This window comes from Impatiens glandulifera, chromosome 4 (genome assembly GCF_907164915.1).
Source record: "Impatiens glandulifera chromosome 4, dImpGla2.1, whole genome shotgun sequence".
Classification (NCBI taxonomy): Eukaryota; Viridiplantae; Streptophyta; class Magnoliopsida; order Ericales; family Balsaminaceae; genus Impatiens; species Impatiens glandulifera.
In genome coordinates this window covers 54,405,725-54,420,247 of record NC_061865.1, presented here as the reverse complement: position 1 = coordinate 54,420,247, position 14,523 = coordinate 54,405,725, and the positions used below count along the sequence as shown (strand labels likewise).

At 33.2% G+C, this 14,523-nt stretch overlaps 1 protein-coding gene across 1 annotated transcript; it reads left to right on the top strand.

The window, feature by feature from the left end:
* Positions 1–580: 580 nt before the first annotated feature.
* On the top strand, positions 581–6,937 carry LOC124935412 (disease resistance protein SUMM2-like). The gene is made up of 7 exons (XM_047475846.1): positions 581–3,310; positions 3,430–3,804; positions 4,659–4,916; positions 5,558–6,214; positions 6,321–6,428; positions 6,540–6,580; positions 6,657–6,937. Exons 1-7 carry the CDS (start codon positions 599–601, stop codon positions 6,664–6,666), a joined length of 4,161 nt encoding a protein of 1,386 aa, XP_047331802.1. The 5' UTR covers positions 581–598; the 3' UTR covers positions 6,667–6,937.
* The last annotated feature ends 7,586 nt before the right edge of the window (positions 6,938–14,523 follow it).

Sequence of the window (14,523 nt, the reverse complement as noted above, 5' to 3'; positions counted from 1 at the left end):
AAAATAAATCATTTTTATAAAAATAAATAATATTTTAATCATTTAACTAAAATAATTTATTTCTTGATAACAAATTAAGTTGGACCAGACACTAAAAACAAAATAACATTTTAATCATTTAACTAACATATGTGGAATAATAAGAAAAGATTAAAGTAAATTGAACTAGATTAAAAACTTTGATTTATTAACCATTAAGGTAGTTTAAGTGACAAAAGTGAGGTCACTGAGATTTAATTCCTACTTAAGTTGAACAAAGTGGACTATATAGGAGTCATGCTAGCATTTAAAAAAAAATGATTTACACAATATAGGGATTAGGAATTGGGACAAGAATGATCTGAATAAATTCAATGCAGTGTAATTCAATTATTAGAATTTCATATTTTGAAAAGAAAAAGCTAAAGCAAACGAATCATATTACTTTAATGACAATCGAATCATTCATCTTTATGTTTTTAATAATAATTTTTAATATTGCTTGCTTGGTATATCATTTCTAGATCTTCTGTATTATGTGCATTCTTTTTTTAAGAAACAAGAACACAGAAAGAAGAAAGAAAGAAAGAAAGAAAGAAAGAAAGAACAAGGCATACAAATGGAAGGAGAGGTTGGTTTGAGTGTACTAGGAATGATCGGGGAGTTGCTGATTAAGCCAATTCAACGAGAACTTGGCTATTTCTTTTGCTTCAACAATAACTTTCAAGAGCTCCAAACTCAACTAGAAAAACTAAAAGCAACAAGAGAGGATGTACAAGCAAGGGAAGATGCAGAAATGAGGAAGCGTAACACCCTGGGTGAAATCGTCAAGTTGTGGATTCACAATACAGACGGAATAATTGTAGAAGCAAATAGCCTTCTCAATGAGAAGGCCGAGGTTCAGAAAGGGTGTTTCTCCATCAAATGGTGTCCTAATATAAGCTTGCGCTTTTCTTTGGGCAGGAAGGGGAAGAAGTTATCTGTCGTTATCATTGAGCTTCTTCAATCTGGTGCTCAATTGCCACAAACGGGTCACGCCTTACCCGTGTCACCCATAAATATAGGCGATTACATTGGAGATGCTCGTGATTTCAACAGCCGAAGTCAGATTGTGGAAGACATCATTGAGAAGTTAAGGGATGAAAAAACAATGTTAATTGGGATATGCAGGATGGGAGGCATTGGAAAGACTACATTGGCCAAGCAAGTCCTCCAAAAGGTACAAGACTTCCCTAAGCCTTTATTTGATGTTCAAGTTATTTCGACTGTCTCCAATAGTCCCAATTTCAATACTATCCAACAAGAAGTCGCGGAGATGTTAGGGTCTTCGCTTAAAGAAATAGAGAATGGGATTTTAAGAGCAGAACAATTACGAAAAGCTTTTAGTAACAAAAAGGTTGTTGTCTTGTTGGATGATGTTTGGAAAGAGTTTGATTTAAATGCTTTTGGTTTTCCATTAACAAAATCAAATGTTGATGGGAGTTGCTGTAAAATAATTTACACATCTAGAAACGAAGATTCATTATGGTCAGGTGAACGAAACATCACCAAACAAGAATTCTCTCTTGACATTTTGTCAAATGAAGAAGCCTTGACTTTGTTTAAAAGAAAAGTCAATCTGCCTAATGATGAAATTGAAAAGAATGAAATAGCGAGACAAATTGTGAAAGAATGTGCAGGACTGCCCCTCGCGCTTGAGGTTGTAGGAGGCGCTCTCGTAAATAAGAGAACATCCGCGTGGAACGATATGCTTTTCAGGTTGCAGAGTCAACAACTTCACCATGACAAGATAGACAAGGTCGTGCAGACGAGTTATGACTTCTTAGAAGATCACGAAGCCCAATTCTTGTTCTTGCTCTGCTGCTTATTCCAAGAAGACGAAGTGATTCCTATCCAGACGTTGTACCGTTATGCAGTGGGTTTGCAACTCTTCAAAGGTATGAACCTACACCGTATAAGTGATCGTGTCAACACCTTATTAGAAGACCTAACAAAGAGAAATTTGCTAATAAATGTTAAAGAATATGCAGTGAAGATGCATGATGTGGTGAGAGACGTGGGAATTTCAATTGCAAAACAAGAACAAAACGGTTTTAGTTTTATAGAGTTCGATGATGAACAAGAGATTGTCTTGAGTGGAGGCTCAAAATTGGAGATACTACGTTTGAATACTTTACGTTTCTACATATCAAATGTTAAAATGTCAGGAAATTTATTTCAAGGAGTGGATAATCTCAAAGTTCTGGATATAATCGGCAGAAATTGCCAGATTAGTGAGTTTCCATTATTTTCTTCTTTAACCAAGTTGAAGATGTTATCTCTAGAGTTATTTAATTTGAATATAACAACCAATGTATCTACCATTGGACATATTAAGTGTTTGGAGATCCTTAGCCTTCGAGAATCAACCATGAAAGATTTGCCAAACGAAATAAGTGAGTTAACAAACTTAAGATTGTTGGATTTGACTGGGTGTAAATGTTTCATAACCAATGGTGTTCTTTCGAAACTTACTAATCTACAAGAATTGTACATGTGGGAGAGTTTTCAAGATTGGAGGCTACAAAAAGAAGAGGTTAATGGTGGAGACAATCATGCAGCAGGTCTGGATGAATTGAATTGCTTATATAAATTGTGGAAATTGGAACTGGAGGTAATCAACATTGAACAAGTGCCGAGAGATGTTAGGCTATTTTCTTCTTCAACATTATTGGAACAATTCAAGATAAGAATGGTAGATAAATATGAGAGAAAAACTCAATTTAAAGATGGGAAAAGACGACTGTGGTTGGAAAATGTTAGAAACAATACCACACGTTCCTTACATGATGAACTTAGGGTCTTAGTAGAAAAGGGCATTACCAATTTATGTATAAGCAATGATCTTGTCATGTGGGAGAAAATGCATTTAAACAGTCTTCTATCATTAAGAGAAGTTGTTCTTAAAAATTGTGGATCAATTATTACTCTTTTCCCACCGTCACAATCATCAATGGAAATAGAAGAGATCAATGGACTTGGGCGTTATTTGTGGTGTATCGAAATATATGGATGCAATCAAATGAGGCATTTATGTTCTACATCAATATCAAGGAATCTCACAAATCTTAAAATTCTTGTTCTTCAAGACTGTGAAATGACCGAAGAAGTTGTTAATTTTTGCGATAAGACAGAACAACTCAATAAAATTGAGTTCAATGCTTTGGAAACTCTTGTGCTACGTGACATGTCTAGGATGGAAAGTTTTTGCAGAGGAATAAATGAAATTTATTTTTATAAACTAAAAACATTGCAGCTAACAGGACTGAAGAATTTTATATTTCCAACAAAGGTACGTGGCACATATAAATTTCATTATTACTATGTACAACTTTTAGTTATAAAATAAAATGATACAATTACATATTCTATCAATGTGAGTAGTTTTTTATTATATTTATTATTTTGTAGGTGGAAATACCTTGCTTGGAGATTCTGGAGATCTCATTTATTCCAAATATTGAAACTTTGCCAATCGTGGCTCCATCCCTAAGAATCTTGAACATTGATAGTTGCGGAAGCTTAAAATATGTCTTCTCGGAGATCTTCTTGATAAGTATTTCTCATCTTGAAAATTTATCCATTAAAAACTGCAAAATGCTGAAGGGACTAATAGGAGTGTCGAAGGGCGTGGAAGAGGAGTCGAAAAAATCAATTGAATTCCCCAATTTGAAGAGATTGAATCTCGCATCCTTAGACAAATTAACGAGTTTTGTCATGGACATCAACAATTTGGACGTTGAAGAGAAAAAGTCGCAGCAAAAAATACTATTTGATCTTGATGAGGTAATAGTAAGTGGAAATTTGTTCTTTGTTAATTTTATAGTAGTATAATTAAATTGAGAATAACTTTATTAATAAAAAGTACTGGAAGAATAAGTATAATATAATTTTACATGTGTATAGGAAGAGGCATCTCAAAAAATTTCAAATTCTTGTTCTTAAAAAATGTGAAATGATGGAAGAGATATTAAAAGGTTACATGTTCTATTATTGTGAGTAATTTTTATTTTTATTTATTATTTCTACCTGGAGGAGCTGAATATGATATCTATTCTAAAGATTGAAATTTTGTGCTTGCCACCATCACTGCAAAAGTTGAATATTGATAGGTGTGACAACTTCCAATATATTGACTTCTCTAACAGCATGGTGTCTAATAGCATGGTGATGAAGGTTATTTCTAATCTTAGAAATTTAACTATTCGAAAATGTAAAATGTTGAACGGAGTAGTAGGAGTAACAATGGGGTAGGAGAGCAACAGAAAAAATCAATTGAATTCCCTAATTTGTTGACATTGTATCTTGAATCCTTGGACGAATTCACGAGTTTTGTCATTAATGTCAACAATTTGGGTGACAAGGAAGAAAAGTCGTGAAATGCACTATTTTATCACGATGATTATCAGGTAATAGAAAATAGAAAGTGAAATTTTGTTATTAAGTTTAGTAGTGCAGTATAATTAACTTTTCTAATAATAAAAAGTAATGTAATATATATATATATGAGGAAAACTAAGTATTAATTAGTAAATGTAAAAAGTAATGCTTTATTTTCTAAGAATATATGAGATTTACTGACTAATTATGTATATGTATAATTAGTAAATGTAAATGGATATGTTTGATTTTGTATACAGGTCTCATTTCCTTGTTTACAAGAGTTGATGATAGATGGATTGCGAAAGATAAATTATATAATAGGAAGGAACAGTGAACAAGTAAGAGTTCATGATGATATCGAGGAATGGCATGGCAGGGAATTATTAGTATTTCCTAATGTGAAGACATTGCGACTTAAACATTTAAAGGAACTCGTGGGTTTTGTTGGAGCGATGAACAATATTGACAACAATAGCAAAAATCAAAATGCACTATTTCATCTTGACGATGATGAGGTAACTTTGTCGGTGTATATAAGTAAAAAAAATTTCTTAATTTTGATTCCAAATTAAAATATTATTAGTGTCTTACAATTAATTGGGAATAGTTAAATTATATATATATAACTAAGAATTATATATTACAAGGAAAATTAAGTATTGGGTATTATGAGGTAAATTAAAATAAAAAATGGTTATAATATATGTGGAAATTCTTTGTAATTATATTTGAAATTAATAAATGTAAATGCATTTGTTTTATATTGTATGCAGCAGGTGACATTTTCTTCTGTAAAAGAATTGAACATAGTGGAATTGCCAAATATAAATTATATAGTAGGATGGAAAGAGGGAGAAGATCATCATCATGATAAGACATTTCCTGCATTAAGAGAGAGAGTTGTGGTTGCTTAATTTAAGCAATTTAATTAATACATATGTATGAAATCAACCAGTTAGAGTTAAGACTAGGAGTGCTTTTATTTCAAAACTTGACAAATTTTATCAAAGATAAATTATAAAGTAGAATGGAAGACAGATGGAGACTAAGATATATATATATATAATCATGATATTGAAGAAGAAATTGAGATTTATTTACTAATTTTGTATGTTAAATTTTAAATGTAAATGGATGTGTTTGATTTTGTATACAGGTCTCATTTCCTTTTTTACAAGAGTTGAGTGTATCTAGATTGCCAAAGATAAATTATATAGTAGAAAGGAAGCGTGGACAAGTAAGAAGACGTCGTGATAATATATTTCCTGCATTAAGTTGGTTGAGGTTGTATAAATTAAGCAATTTAATACATGTGTATGAAATCAACCAGCCAGGACTAGGAGTGCTTTTATTTCAAAACTTGACACGCCTGGTAGTTGATGGATGTGGGAAATTGAGATATTTGTTTTCGGAGAATATAGGTAGAGTCGCTGCCAAGAACCTTGAGAGTCTAGATATTTGTGAATGTCCAATGTTGGAAGTGGTGATGAAGAATATTGAGGAGGAAGTAATAATAGATGATAAAGCTGGAGTAGGAGGAGGAGGAAGTAATAGTCATTTCTTTCCACTCCTTGAGCAATTGATACTTTTGAATCTATCAGGTTTGAGGAGCTTTTGTGATGTTGCTTATACTTGGGTCTTGCCATCACTAGAGGGATTAGGGGTGTTAGGATGTCCCAAGCTAGAGGCACTCTCTCCCGGCTATTTGGATTCTCCAAGGCTGGAGAGTCTTTGGTATACTAATGAACAAGAAAATGTAAAGGATACTTGGAAAGGTGACGTTAACAAAGCATTGCGTCATCTATTTATCAAGGTACTCTCTCCCACTCTATTTTATTTTGTGTTGGTTTCTTCCTTATAAATTAAGCTTTTTAAGTTAAGTTTACTACATTATTATTATTATTAATTTGTACACACAGAAAGAAACAAAAGAAAAGAGACTAGAGAACATGAATGAAGACGACGACGACGACGACGACGACGACGACGACGACGACGACGACGACGACGACGACGACGACGACGACGACGACGACGACGACGACGACGACGACGACGACGACGACGACGACGACGACGACGACGACGACGACGACGACGACGACGACGACGACGACGACGACGACGACGACGACGACGACGACGACGACGACGACGAAGAAGATTGGGGAATTATTGGGTAAGTAGGATTTGTTCTGTTATATTAATTACATCATGTGATTGATTACTCATCTTACTGTCTTCCTCCTTTTCAGGGATGCTTAATCTGCAACACATTATTGTTTTCGTGTCTATTAAATAAGTTGCAGCTTCGATAGTGTCTATTAAATAATAATACTAATGTCTTTACATGCTTACAACTAATAGCTCGAGACATAATCATCATAATTAGTAATATTGCTCTCTGCTACAAGAACTTATATCAATATATGCATAAATCCTTTAATTATGTTTGTTCCTTTTTAAGCATTTTTTTGTTTATGTTTCAGTACTGCTGCTGTTCTCTTAATGTCTAATTTTGTTATGTCTGGTGATACTTTTGATACTCTGCTTTTTGTAATATTTTTGTTCGTTCTGATTATTTGATCAAATCTGGAGGACGAGGAATAATTATTTCTCTCGGGAATAGTCATTTCTTTCCATTCTCAGTAAACTTTTCACTCGACCTTTGTTGATGTCTAAACTATGGTTTTTAGCTCGAAATGAAAAAGAATTTTTTGGTTTTTGAGTCTTGCAATACAGAGCCTACCCAGAAACAGAAAATGAACTGCAGCCTACTGCTTTGTTTGTTTTCAGTGTGATTTCAAATGCAAACATTCGAAAACAGACTAATCAATTCAGTTTATCATCAAATAATTGCCTACTATCAAGTTCAACATAAATGTCAAAATTTTAATCAAAACATTGTTGGAATTTTAAATTAATTCATAAATTCCATTAATGAATGAAAATGAGAATTTGGGTAAATAAAAAATGAAATTCAAACGAAATTCACATGAAATTCAAACGTGAATTAAAGTAAAATTTGATCCAAATAATTAAATTATTATAATTAATTTGTTAATTATGTAATTAACATTTAATGGCTTGAAAAACAATTATCAAATTAAATATATTTAATTTTGTTAATTCTCATTGTAATCTTCATGATATTATTGCTATCAATTTATTAGCAATTTAGAAAATCATGTACAGTGTATTTTCTAATGTAGAGAAAATGCAAAGGAAAAGGCAATCAAGGTGAGCCGTTGGATCAAAGATTAATGGTTGATTTTATTTTTATGAAAGTTTAACTTTTCAACAATATAAAACCCCTCATCTCTAATCTGAAACACTTAATCATCTTATATTTTCTCACTCTAGAATTTCAAAAGCCCTCTTTTTGTTTTATGATTGTTTTTCGAGTTCTTTGCTCGATATTTCCGTTGAAACCTGGTGATAGTTCAGGTACGCTGATCAAGTTCGACGAGTAGTGATTTCAGTGCAGAATCACTACAGAATTCGTTGTACCCTGGGAGACAGACATCTGCGATAAGCTCCAGCACAAACGGGAGACGGTAGAACTGTTTTAAGGGAAATGTGCTAAGGACATGCCTCAAATCAACATTTTATCTGGTGATTTCGTTCTTTGTAATATTGTATTAATTTAATTTATTTGTAACATCATTTTATATATATTTCTGTAATTTATTTCAAGACAAGATATCTAACAAGTATTAAGTCATTTGGTTTTATATATATATATATATATATATATATATTTATTGTTATTTTTCAAGTTTTTGATATGATTGAATTTCAAAACACACATAACCTTGTCATAATACCAATTTAACAAATGGATATATTTTTTGTAAGAGAATCAAATCATAAAGATAACATAAATATGATGTTTTTATTATGGAAAATGATAGTCAAATGGAGTACACACAATATATAAATTCATATTTTCATCATGCCAAATTAAAGAGAAATATCAAGTCAAATAATTCCATATTAACTATTATGGATTTGTACTTGAGGCTTTCAATCTTTATCTCTTCACTAACATTGCAATGATTTAGGATGAGTGAGTCGTCTTTGAAGGTCAGAAGGATCCGCCATGGAAGAGGTCGGTATCCTCTGTTTTTTGTTTCTTCCAAGTTCACAAAAGCTTAACAATTTAATGGTTAATTTTCCTAGACAAAGCTTGTTAGAGTAAAATAATAGGAATTGATTGAAAAATAGTTGCATATTTTTCGTTTTATTGTTAGGTAAGTGCTGATGAAACATTCAAATAAAGTAACCTCCTCGTATGCTCCTTAATCAGATTATGAGTTTATTCATTTGGGATGTGGAATGTGGAATGTGGAATGTGGAATGTGTTATGCTTATATTTATCTAAAGAAAATGTAAAGAAAATGTAAATAGATTATGAGTTTGTGAGAAATTGTCAAAATTATTCAATTTCATTTAATTAGATTATGAGTTTTTTATTAGTTTTCATCTTTGGAAATAGACAAAATGTTGTTTTCTAGGTTTGACTAAACCATCCTATTGGAAAGTAAAAAAAAAAATTATGCTTTTAGAAGCTTTAAAAAATTGCTGAATCAATTCTTGGATTTGATTAAATAAAATTCTAAAATAAAAAAATTTGGCAATGAATTTAAATTTACCGACGCGTAGTTAAGCGTCGCTAAAAATTACGTCAATTATTCACTATCTGACGCAAAATACACATCGGGAAATCACTAGCGACGGTTTTATGCGTCGATAAAAATCTTTTTAATCGTCGCCAAATATATAATTTGTTGTAGTGGATGCTTGTGGCATTCATCATTTTACTTGTCATAAGTTAAATTTTATTTTTTCTACAGTTATACAGGATATATATGTATTATTTTTTTAAATCATTTGTCTTAATGAAATGAGAAAAGTAATTGATAGTTTGCATAATTAATATAATCTGTTTAATTTAATGATTATAAAAGTTTTTACTAGAACTAGTTGGAATGCAGTTTTTTGTGTTGTGAAATGGTAGCCTTTAGTACTAGCCATGCCAAAATTCCGGGTATCTGGACTCGAATGGGAATCGCCCTGAACCGGAAACAAATCTCCCCCAAAAATCGGGTAAAATAGTGACATGAATGGTACCGACCCGACCAAAGACCGGACGGATATTTTATACTCTTCCGATTCACTTGTCTGAGTCTCTTAATTATGTGTCATAATATTACTGAATTGTTTTTGATGGGTTTGTTCACCATTTGGTTGGTATTTCACGATTAAATGGATCAATAAAATTAGTTCAAATAGATAAATTCAGTATAATAATAAATCATTTTGTTATTCATTATATTTATATAATAAGGATTAAAGTATTTAACACTAATTTAAATTTGAAATATGGTCAAATATTAATGAAATTGTAGAAATAAATTAAAGATTCGAAAATCTCACATTAACACAAAAGTAAAATTTGATAAAAACCTTTAAGATAATAATTAATATTAAAAAAAACTTTCTAGATTAATTTAAGTGTCAATAAGATAATAAAATCTACAGTTTAATTTTAATTGTGGAACACTTTAAATAAAAATAACAGAAATTTCTAAATTTATCCAATAATCATATAAATTTAACTAAAAAATTTAAAATAACATATTATAAGTATTTTATAAATTAAATTAATTAATTAAAGATAATAAATTATATTTTAAAAAGTTTTAAATAGTTCAATTATTCTGAAAACTTAATTTTTTTTAAATGGTTCATGCAAAATGATATAAATGAGAGTCGTTTAAGCTCAACGACAAAATTATTACAAAGATTGAAAGAAAAAAACATTTAAAAAAAACCACAAACACAAAATAGTTCACTAATGATCAAACAAAAAGAATAAATTTTAACGAGCACGGAGATCTTCAAGAAGATCAATGAGGTCCTCAATTGACTAAACTGGTTTACCCAATGAAACCTCAATGATTGTCATAATAATATGTGGAATTAGGCCTAGGGTTTTGAAGGTCCAATTTGGCGTGTCTCAATGTTAGGTAAAAAAAGGAAAGAAGATATGTGTGATTATTTGTTGGATTCAAAAAAAATCAAAACATCTCCAAGATAGAGAGATAGGAATAAGGCATTAAATCACATAATTGTGAAGATTTCAATCAAATTATATTATTATGGAAATGTCAACTAAATCGTCACGAGATCATATCATGTTGGAGATGTCAAAGATATCACATGATCTTTACCCTAATTATGAATTCTAAAAGCATATATATATATACATTATAAATGAGAAGAGAGTGAAACTAAAAACTTAGAACAAACAGAGAGAGTTAGAGTTTGTAATCCCTATTATAACTATATTCAATCGATTTTCGAAAGCATGACGTAGGACATTGTTGGTCTAAACTTGGGTAAGATTTTGGTGTCGTTATTTCGTTCTTTCTTACTTTTACGCTATTGTTCTTCATTCCACTACGGTTATTATTCCGCTTTCATTTTAGGGTGATAATTCTTCACCACAAACTAGTATTAGAGCCAAGTTGGGCTAAGGCGATCGCGGTTCGATTTTTTTTGTGAGTTTTATGGATTCGGTCAATTATTTTGAAGATTTGAGATGGGATCAACATTTAGGGTTGATATCGTGAAGTTCGATGGGACAAAAGACTTTGGGTTATGGAAGATGAGGACACACTTATGCAATATGGGAGTTGCTAAAGAACTCGAGGGGGAATCGCAATTGTCGGCCTCGATGAACGCGCAGAAAAAGATGGAGATATTGGAAAGGGCCTATAACACCTTAATTCTTAATCTCAGTGATAAGGTATTACGAGAGGATGTTAGTGTCACGACAGCAACAAAGGCGTGGCTTCAGTTGGAGTCTTTGTATATGACGTAGACATTGTCATCTCATATCTATATCAAGTATAGATTCTTCAAGTTTAGATTGGTTGAGGGGAAGGACTTGCAGACGCATCTCGACGATTATGTCAAGATTCTCCTTGATTTGAAAAACATTATGGAGAAATACAAGGATGAGGATAAGGCGCTGATGCTTTTGAATTCTTTACCGAAGTCGTATAAGACGTTTGTATACATACTCGAGCATGGGAGGGAGGAGCTTACCATCGATGATGTGATGAGTGTGTTGAGATCGAAGGACCAAAAGAAGAAGAATGAAAAGAGCAATGTAAGTGGAGATGGACTCTTACATATGACACCTAACAAAAGTTGGTTCAAGACCTATGAGAAGACTTCGGTGGGCGATGTTTTTTACTAGGTAACAACAAGTTTTGTAGGGTGATGGGGATCAGAATAGTGTGTTTGAATACACATGATGGAATCGAAAGGGTATCAACGGACGTACGACACATCTCGGACCTTCGGAGGAATTTAATCTCTCTCAGTTCACTAGACCAACTTGGTTTTGCATGGAAGGGTGAAAAGAACGTATTGAGGATCACAAAGGGGTCATTAATGGTAATGAGAGGTGTACAAGATAAGAGTCTTTAAATATTTCAATGCAGCACCTTGGATGGTGATATGGAGGCAATGGCGGAGCCTCGAGATGTATCACTCACGAGTCTATGGCATAAGATATTGGGACACGTGAGTGAGAAGGGTTTGAAGGAGTTGAGTAAGAGAGACTATTTTGGCATGGAGAAATTTGATGATTTTGAGTTTTGCTAGAACTACATATACGGTAAAGCTACGAAGGTGAAGTTTAGGCGGTCGATTGAGGTGACTTGGGAAACGCTTAGTTATGTTCACTCTAACTTGTAGGGGGGCGAGGACTGCAACTCCAGGTGGAGGTCGGTACTTTATCACCTTCATTAATGATTGTTTGTGCAAAGTTTGAGTATACATCTTGAAACACAAGGATGATGCATTTGTTAAGTTAAAGGAGTGGAAGAAGATGGAAGAGACTAAGACCGGGAAGAAGGTTAAAAAGCTCTAAACAGATAACGGTTTGGAATACCTAGGCGAGGAGTTCAATTAGTTTGTCATGGAAGAATGGATGTTCATCACAAAATTGTCCGACAGACACCGCAACAGAATGACTTGGCGGAGCGAATGAACAGAACGCTACTTGAGCGTGTCCGGTGTATGTTGTTTAAGGTCGGTCTAACGAAGCGGTTAACACTACAGCTTATCTTATCAATCGTTGACCATCGATGGCATTAGAATGCAAGGCATCAGAATAAGTTTCAAATGGTGCTCCTCCAAAACTCGACAACCTGAAAGTATATGGGTGTGTGACTTACATGCACCAACGAGATGAAAAGCTTGATCCGAGAGCGAAGAAGTGTATGTTCATTGGATACCCTAAGGGAGTAAAGGGTTAGAAACTGTTTTGTAATGACGGAAGACAACCAAGTGCATCATTAGCTATGACGAGGTCTTTAGGAAAATCGAGTCCTATTATAGAGCAACACAGTCAATCGAAGTTGGCGAAGTCAGTAGAGAGATGACCAAATTTGAGGTGGAGTTTCTATGAGGGATTATTAAAAATCGGTAGACATGGAGGAGGCTAGTGAAGAGGATGAAATAGACAGTCAGGTAAAGGAGGAAGGTACGGATCTGAAAGAGAACCTTAGCTCCTACTAATTAGCGTGAGATAGAGACTATAGGACAACCCAAGTTTTTAAGAGATTTGGTTACTCCAATTTGGCGGCTTTTGCATTCCTTGTGGCAGATGAGGTACAAGATTCAGAGTCGAGATCATTTAGAGAAGTAGTGGAGAGAAAGGAGAGAACCAAATGGAATCGTGCTATGGCGGAGGAGATGGCATTGTTTGACAAAAATGAGACGTAGAATTGGTGGACAAACTCAAGAATCAGCGGGTGGTTGGTTCAAAGTGGGTGTTCAAGTGCAAAGAAGGTGTAGGGGTAGTAACAAGCCAAGGTTTAAGGCGAAATTGATAGCTAAGGGCTTCACACATGCGAAAGGGTCGACTTTAACGAGATTTACTCTCTGGTAGTGAAGCACGTGTCCATTCGTGTGTTGCTCGCTCTAGTGAATAAGTTTGACTTTGAGCTCGAGAAAATGGATGTGAAGATGACATTTCTTCATGGGAACTTGGAGGAGAAGATCTTCATGACACAACTCGAGGGTTTCGTCAAACCCGATGATGAAGGCAATGTATGTCTCCTTAAACGTTCGCTTTATGGTTTGAAACAATCCTAAGACAATGGTATTTGCACTTTAATGAGTTAATGGTTCGTAACGATTTCGTGAGAAGCAATTTTGATAGTTGTGTCTATGTCAAGTGAGTTGATGGTTGTGAGGTCTTTCTATTGTTATACGTGGATGATATGTTGATCTCATCGGGAAACAAAGAAGAGGTTCGCAAGGTCAAAGTTTGTTAGGATCCTTAGGAAGTGAGTTCGAGATGAATGATATGGGACCGGCAAAGAAAATTTTGGGGATGTTGATTGAGCGGAATCATTTTTTCATGCATTTATTATCCGTCAAAATCCCTCCATGCATGACACTCCATCCAAAGAACGATATTTTCAATGGAAACTTAGAGTCCCACAACTTCTTTCATATAAGATCATAAAGAACATTCTCCTCAATTAAAGAGTAACATTGACTAACCATAAAATTATCAATATCTTTTCATCGTAGTATATTACACAAAGAATGATTCATTTTTTTATGTCCCACCAAGTTCAACATTCTATCATGTGAAGTTAACTCTTTAGTATTTAGTCTCCTCCTGTACCTGATTCTTATTGTTAAACCATTAGAATTCGCGTCAAATATGTTTTTTACTATAGCAATCAAGTCAAGGGCGAAAGACTTATGACACTACATCATACGTCATTCCAAAAACTAATTGAAGAGTTATCGTCAAATGAAAATTTGTATTATCCAAAAAAAAAAAAAGATTTCCACTTGATCGAGAATCAATTCAAATACTCCATCTCACTGCCCATTTAAATACAAATAAAAGTAACTAATCAATCTAACTAGACTTTTATACACGTGTTTTGAACTACACTGAAAAGTAACACGTCATTTGTAATTCACTGCCACGTGTTTTTATTTTGTTTTCTGCTTAGTATAAACATTATATTTATTAAGTTTACAGAAAAAATAAATAAATAAAAAATATTAACGGCAATC